General features: G+C 43.6%; 1 protein-coding gene across 1 annotated transcript in view; it reads left to right on the top strand.

Annotated features, from left to right (window-relative positions):
• The window catches only part of ADAMTS9 (ADAM metallopeptidase with thrombospondin type 1 motif 9), a gene marked incomplete at both ends in the record, with an annotated part of 64,549 nt that overhangs the window by 9,829 nt on the left and 46,859 nt on the right, over positions 1–7,861 (top strand). Inside the window, 6 exons of the mRNA XM_029085745.1 lie at positions 3,363–3,649; positions 4,621–4,704; positions 4,807–4,928; positions 5,331–5,371; positions 5,490–5,595; positions 7,565–7,711. Coding sequence (XP_028941578.1) covers positions 3,363–3,649; positions 4,621–4,704; positions 4,807–4,928; positions 5,331–5,371; positions 5,490–5,595; positions 7,565–7,711 — 787 coding nt within the window. The remainder of the gene's footprint in view (positions 1–3,362; positions 3,650–4,620; positions 4,705–4,806; positions 4,929–5,330; positions 5,372–5,489; positions 5,596–7,564; positions 7,712–7,861) is intronic.

The following is a 7,861-nucleotide window of genomic DNA, read 5'->3' as shown; positions in this document are numbered from 1 at the left end:
GCAGGAATCATCCATAAATCAGCTCGACGGGCTCTGGGCTGAGGCTTCTCGCACAAGCAAAAATAAATGGCACCGATGGAAGATGCCATCAAGAAGGAATATCCCTGTCACAGGATTGGGTCTCCTTTTCAAGTCCCATATAACAAAGGAGAAACTAAGCAGTAAAAAACGAACGGGTATCTTTAAAGACAGTGCACACACCATAGACTGTCTTGCTAAAGCAAGCAGTAAAATGGACATTATTCCAGCAGCTTTTTAGCCACCTCTTAAGTGTTGAATCAGTGAATAGGTTCATCTAATACTTGAATTATTGATCTGTAGTTTGCATGGTTTTAAAGTGTTTGTCTGCTCATTGGGGTTTGGGTTTTTTCTACAGATTAAAGAAAGTGTTTTGTTACTTAAACCCATCCAATTACTGCCATGTGTAAGTAGATGTTTTTCAGGTCACTTGCAAAGATTGAGAGCTTGCCAAGCAAACCATTTTCCTTCCTGATTTCTGTTAATATATTAACACAATAGGAGAAAAAAAAAAAAAAGGCAAAACCAGGTGGAAAAATATCACACCCTTTTTTTGGTCTTGTGTGTGGCAGTAGGAAGCTGTCACTGTAAAATTGCATTTTTCTTGTGTGATGCGAGGGATTTTAACTTCTGGCTGATGAAACGCCGATGTGCTGCACCATTCAGTAACAGCATTTCTGTTGTGGCTGTTGTAAGGGAGCAAGAGAGATATCAACAGCATCAGGCACAGGGAGTACTGACAGTCCCTATATGCAATTCCCATTAGCACTGGTGGGGGTTTTATGAGTGGGTTGAGAGCAGTGCACTGCCATTAGTGTTTAATTTTTTACAGGTGAATGTGCACCATCTCTGAGCGTAGTTATATGCAAGAAAGATGGGTGAAGATAACAGCTCACTACTATCAAAGTCCAGGAAGTGGCTTTACATGGAGTGCATCCCCATGAGCTTGTACTTGGTTTTATAGTAACTAGTCTGGCAAACATACTATATAGGTGACTTGTCCAAATGATGTGCAGTAAGTGTTGGAGTGACTTCATACCTGGAAAAAAAAATGTTGGTTTTTGAAGGGATGACGTGGCTGACTTGATTTGTGTGCTGGACGGAGGAAGTACACTAATACTGTACTGACACTTAGCAGTGTTAGGTTAATGATTGGGCTTGATGATCTTAAGGGTCTTTCCAACCTAAATGATACTATGGTTCTGTGACACTGTGCCAGATCTCCTCAACAGAGAGAAAGGCAATTTTTCCTCTGTGCTAGGCATACCTGGCTGTGTTGGGCTCCAGTTCTCCTGTGTGGTCAGGCAGGTTGGGACTCTCCAAACCAGACCTGGTATTTCATGTGAACCTCTCTGGTTTTTGAGTGGGGTTTTTTTGAGCGTAGCTGCAGAATTTCAGTAAACATCTCCTGTATAACAGGTGCGTCTTCAAAGAATCCTTTGCATTTCCTTCTTCTTTTGCCACCCAACCTCCCTCTGTGAAGCTGGCTGGAGGAGAAGGCACCTGAGCTCCATGGTCCAGTCTGGGGCTCTGCAGAGCCATGGCAGTGGATGGTGCAGAGCTCTGCCTTCACACCGCAGCCTTGCCTTCAGCCTCGCTTAAGCCCTGTTGAGCATCTCCCCATCCTCTTAATATGGTTTTCCTTGAGCACCTACTTCTTTTGGAAGTTAGTCACTGAAAATGGAAATTTAAGTGACTGAGGGCGGAGAGATGAGGGGAACTGGCTAAAGGGCTGAACTTAGCACTTTCTCCTCAGTCTGGTCTTCCTCTCACCTTTAAGTTATTTGTATGCATAGTTGGCTTCCCACACTGACTGGCGCCGAGCGAGTCGGGATAATGTCACAGTTGCCCACGAAGCTGTGCCAGCATGAGAGCGCAACCTTGCCAACACAAGGGCATTGATTAGTGCAGAGGAACTGGGGCAATCCAATTATAACCACAAATGCCATTGGCTTTCTCAAATTCTTACTCAAATAACTGCAGACTCACTGCTGTATTAAGGTGGTCTGGACTATATCAAGAAAGGGGAATTCGTAGGACTTTGGTAGTACAGAGTAAACAGAATTTAATTCTTAAATGCTCTATTACTTATTTACATATAGGGCAAAAAAAGTGCATTTTTCAGATGAGTAGAAGCTGGCCAATCCTCTTTGCCTGCTTTGGTATTAAAGAATGTATTTTAGATTTCTTTTTTTGGAAATTATTAGCAAATATCCTAGAAGGAAACTACACAGGAAAAATAGCTAAGAAGTTTCCTATCATTTCAATCTTGTTTGAGCATTGAATTTTCCTTTGTTCCCTAATATTATGCTTCCTCTAACCTACTCAGTGGGTCAGATAAGGAAATGTGATATTTTTCACCGCCGTGATGAAATTAAACTAAAGCTATAAAGAGCGTGAGGGTTGTAGCCTGGAGTCTTAGATGAGTAGTTCAGATCTGGCTTTATATTAAATGCAGAAGTGAACAGTCTCTCATGGATGAATCACATTCAATTAGCTACTTCCTATGATGAACTGATTAAAAATTAAGTGGCATCAAATAAGACTGATTTTGCTCTTACATTTAAATAATGCTATAATTACATACTAATCAGATGGTAAATCTTAATTGTACATGTTCCATATGTTTTATTTGCCTGTTCTCCCTCTTCACTTTGTCGTCTTTGTGTCAGCATGGAGTATATTTTCAGGCTGCTTTTATGTTTGGCCTAATTGAATATCAAAAGCAGTATATGTGAAACTTCCTGAATTCTATTCTTTAGCCAGTGGCAGCTGTGCTATTAGATGACCTTTACCATTCCCGTAGCACAGAATAATAAAGGGAGGGGGGGAATTGAAGCCCAGCCATGTTATTGTTAGAGACAGAAATAAATCATATATAATTGCTTCTCTATGAAGGCCAAATCCTGCCGTCCTTCATGCCTGAGTTAGAAATACAGGATTTGGACCTTTGTTTCCTGTGGTTTCCTGGCCACCTTGGACGTGCCCAGAATCCTCACGCTGCTGCTGTGGTGGCTAATTACCATCACCAGGCTCATGTCGCCTTAAACTGAACTGCAGCCCGGGCTCCATCCCTCCTGCACAGGCAAAGACACGGCTCTGCTGCAGGAAAGCCTCTCTGTAAACGTCTGCCTCAGAGTAAAATTACTTTAAAATTAAGAAAAGTCTTAGATATTGGATTACATGGTGGGCGTCCATCTAGTCCTCCTGGTTTGGTAGCTGTTTGGAACAAGCCTGCTAACTCTTGGTTGATGTAAATCGGTATTTTGACATAACGTGCATGTGGTATTAATTCTGCTCACTCCAGAGTGTACTTCATAGTTTTGTCTGCTTTTTAATCTTAGATCATGAACACAGTCACAAAAAGAACAAGCGGAAACACTGGAGAAGACAGTGGGCAGAAAGCAGCATATTATCTGACTTGGAGATGTTGAAACGCAGCCTGGAAGTGAATTCGTTTTCTTCAGAGAGCAACAAGACTGGGAATATCAGTGAAAAGAAGAGCCATAGAAGAACAAAACGGTTTCTCTCCTACCCTCGGTTTGTGGAAGTGATGGTGGTGGCTGACAGCAGGATGGTTGCCTACCATGGAGCTAATCTGCAACACTATGTCTTAACATTAATGTCAATAGTGAGTATTCAACTGGAGTGAGTAGATACGCCTGTGGATCATTTTCTAGTGGTCAGAGAGTCTCCTTTCTGCTGTGTTCTTATTGCAGTACCATCAGTTTTCCTCAGCCAAGTATGGAGATAATGCTGGGATTAGAGTAAAGCTTGGTAAAACTTGGCTGGGGAACATTGGTTGGAGCCTTCTTCCTTCTCAGACCCATCACATTCCCTAACCCTTTCCATACCTCTGCCATCCAGCTTTCTGAACCCCAAGCAGCACAAGAAGTGTCACTGCCCCTTTAGTCCACATGCTGTACTCTTTGTTTAGGCCCATGTGAAATAACATTGAATCAAGAAGGTGCTTCGGGGACTGCGCCTTCCAAGGGACTGATGCTAGTAGGTTATGCAGTTGCCTGACTTCCCTTGCTGTTGCAAGAAGGAGCCTATGGTCACCTTGATCCTTAGCATTGTGCTGGGGTTGGCTTTCCAGGCTGAGGACAAGCATTTTAGTAGCTGCTGCTATCAGGATGCAGTAGTGCAGTGCCCAAAAAGGCAGCTCTGTAGATCCATAGTGACTGGAAGTGAGTATCCAGCATTAGCTGTGTCACTGGAGGGGTTTCATCCTATTCGAGGGTAGAAGTGCAGTGAATATGCCATCTACAAATGTCCATGTCAAAATGAGGCACTTGAGAGAATAAGTTGCTTTTGACAGTCTTGGTTGGTGGTCACTGTATCTCAGAGCAGGATGATCTTGTAATTTGGTGAAATATGTGTTAAAGCAAAAGGAAATATTAGGTTTCTGCAATACCAGCAGGTTTCATTCTAAAATTGTGCTTCTGGCAGGAGGTCTTTCCAGGTAACATCAAAGCACTGAGTGGGGCAGAAGAGCAGCTCAGGAGAAAAAAGGTTGCAGAATTGAAAATGTGTTGTCTTAATTTTTTTTTTCCCCCCTGCAAATTTGACGCTAATTCTGAACACTTCTTTTTGAAACAGGTGGCTTCTATCTACAAAGACCCAAGCATTGGAAACTTAATTAATATTGTTATTGTGAAATTGGTCGTGATACATAACGAACAGGTAATGAAAGTGGTTTTCTTCTCCTTCTGTTTGTCACTGGCCTTTGTAGCAAACCTTGTGATGAGTAATTAAAGTACCTGCTTTGTGTGTGTTGCTTATTAGGATGGTCCTGCAATATCTTACAATGCTCAGACAACATTAAAAAACTTTTGCCAGTGGCAACAATCCCAGAACCACCCTGAAGGAAGTCACCTTCAACACGATACAGCCGTGCTTGTTACCAGGTATGGTGAATATTCTCATGAAAACTGTAGCCAGCTGTGTGTAAGAGGCTGTGAGCACGTGATATATCCAGCTACAGGAAATGTTTGGATTTTGATGTGGGTGTAATGACATTTGCAATTGTGGGAGCAGTGTAAATGTGAGCAGAATTGGGATAATGTGTCCACCATAGCAGTAGATGACCTTGAGAGGTTCAGGACTGTCCAAGGTCTGCCTTCAACATAACATGAAAAGCTGACTATGGTGGGGAGTTGGTTCAGTCTCTGACTGGATGATGTGGCAAACCAGAATGAGAAGGTCTCATGGAGGACCAGGAATTGCTTTTGGATGTTGTTATTGCTGTGCTTGTACCTTAACTCACTGATGCATTGAAAATTAATGTGTCAGGTCTGTTCTGCTTTCAGACAGGATATTTGTAGAGCGCACGACAAATGTGATACTCTGGGTAAGGAAAGCTTTTCTTTGTCTCTTAATAACTTTTTTGTAGTGACAGTGTTTGTTGCCCATGTTGAACCATGGGCAACATTTCTTTTTTTATTGTGAACCTCTTTGTTCTCTCCTAGGTCTGGCAGAGCTGGGCACAGTCTGTGACCCATACAGGAGCTGTTCAATTAGTGAAGATAATGGACTGAGCACTGCCTTCACAATAGCACATGAACTTGGCCATGTGTATGTTTTATGTAAATACATTTACGTTTAAATAGCCCAAGATTTATGCTAGCTAGGGCTTGCCAGCCAGGCTAGGACTTGATACCTGCTGAGCCTAATTGTCTGAGAGGAGATAAGTATGCTTGGGTAGAAGATGCGCCACCAAGGAAGATGAGGCTGTGGTGTGACTCTGGGAGGTGGTGGGGTGCTCTGAAGCCCATCTGAGATTAGTAAAAAACAACAGACCCACATTTTGGGGAGGGTAAGTGACAGAGTACTCCAAGAAGCACCTAAGCAGGTGGAGGAGAGCTAACAACATGTCCCTGGTTACTGCATCTTCTCACGTCTACATGAGAATGTCAGCAGGATCTTCCCCAGCAACCATGACGTCTCAGACGAGCCCCTGGGACTAGCCAGGATTTTGGCTGGGGCTGGGAGGTGCTGGGTGCCTCGGAGAGGACCAGGGTGAGGGGCATGGGCATGTCTCACTTGGCCTTCAGGACTGAAGTCTTCTCTAAGAGCAGGTCTTCAGCCTGCCACAGCTCATCCCACCACTACTGAAGACAGTGCAGCTGCTTTGTGGAAAGGGAGGAATTTATCCAGGACATCTGTCAGGTGATCGAGATGTATAAGTGAGCCTGACCCACCTACTGAACCGTTTCGTGAAGGAAACTCTCATGTTGCTGGCCATCCCCAGAAGAGATGCTGTCATTCAAGATGCACCTTCTTCAGTGGAAAATTCTTTTAACTGATTTTGACTCTTTTTGGGAGTGGTAATGAGAAAAATTGTCTTAGGTCACATAGTCCTTTACCCCCCAGCTACAACTCTTAGGCAGCTGGTTCAGTCCCAAACCACCTCACACTTGATTTGCAGTGGCGGTCTGTAGGTGTGGGATGAATGAGTACCTGGGAACAGATCTCTCATTGTTTTAAACTCATTTTTTCTGCTCAGAGAGCTGACTGAGACTGTCTATTTTTAACCACAGTAGTATTTGTTTAAATGGGATTTCCTGACAAAGTCCTCTATGGTTTGGCGTTCCCCACACCTAAGCTGTGGCTAATTCCTTCGCTAATGCTGCCCCAGAGCTGCCGGAGGGGTTAGAGGTGCTCCCAAGCAGGAAACACCTCTTTCCTCTTTTACAGGGCACCAAGTGAAAAGGTGGGTCACTGGAGTAATCTTCATGGGATTACTTCTTGATTACTTTTGAACGCAGGATCACACCGGGTCATTTCCCCTTCTCCACTTCAAACGGCAAAGCGCGTTAAGACGTTCTGTCTCCATTAGTGTATTTGCTGCGTTCTTCAATATGTCATGTACTGCAAACTTCGTGTGGGTTTCTGCTGATATTGATGCTTGATGGCATTTTGTAAACCTACCACATAAAGGATAGAAGCCAAGTCTATCCCTGGTGCAGCCCTATTTAGGCAACAGAGTGAAGGATCAGCGTGGCCCAAGGTCTTCAGCTGCATTAGAAGATGTTATGCACACAACATAGAGTGCTGCCAACACACATGAGGGACTTTGGGCACCAGTGGTTGGTGGGCTCAAGTCATTCATCTTCTTCAGAAACCTGGCTCTTTGGCTCAATTCCAGAGAATATGCCATTTTTGTGAAGGCGGGGCTGGACTCCAGCCTGCCTGCAGGATTGCAACCGTCAGCTGAAAAGGAGACTTCAACTGACATTGCATCTTACTCCAGGCTCCCTCAAGGACTTTTCTGGCTAAATACTTGCAGTCACGGTGTGGAGAGCTTACCAGGGTGCTGTGTAGCCTTTTGAAGATAAGTGCTAGGAGCCCAGTTTGAGCAATGCCTGTTGATACTTGAATATGTGCATATTAATACTTTTATTCTGTAACATCTGTCAGTAGCACATTGAGGAAAAATTCTTGGGTTTGCTTGTATTTAGTTTGCACTGTTGCTTTTGCTATACTAAATACCTGACATTTGCCACTTAACTGACTGTACTTTTCGCTGTTGTGATTCTCTTAGATTTAACATGCCACACGATGACAATCATAAGTGCAAAGAAGATGGAGGTAAAAATCAACAGCATGTTATGGCACCAACACTGAACTTCTACACCAATCCCTGGATGTGGTCAAAATGCAGTAGGAAATACATCACTGAATTTCTGGAGTAAGGCCTTGCATATGCATGTGTTAGGCTGTTTTCACACGTGCGTGCATCCTGTGGGGTTCGTCAGTTAATCTGAGATCCTAGTGTGCAGCGTTTGGAGGAAATTGGAGGGATTTCTATGTGCACGCATCCTTTACATAGAGCAGGAAT

Source organism: Antrostomus carolinensis, unplaced genomic scaffold (assembly GCF_000700745.2).
Source record: "Antrostomus carolinensis isolate BGI_N321 unplaced genomic scaffold, ASM70074v2 scaffold29010, whole genome shotgun sequence".
NCBI lineage: Eukaryota > Metazoa > Chordata > Aves > Caprimulgiformes > Caprimulgidae > Antrostomus > Antrostomus carolinensis.
Note: the sequence above shows the minus strand (reverse complement) of the source record. Positions and strands in the feature narration are given on the sequence as shown.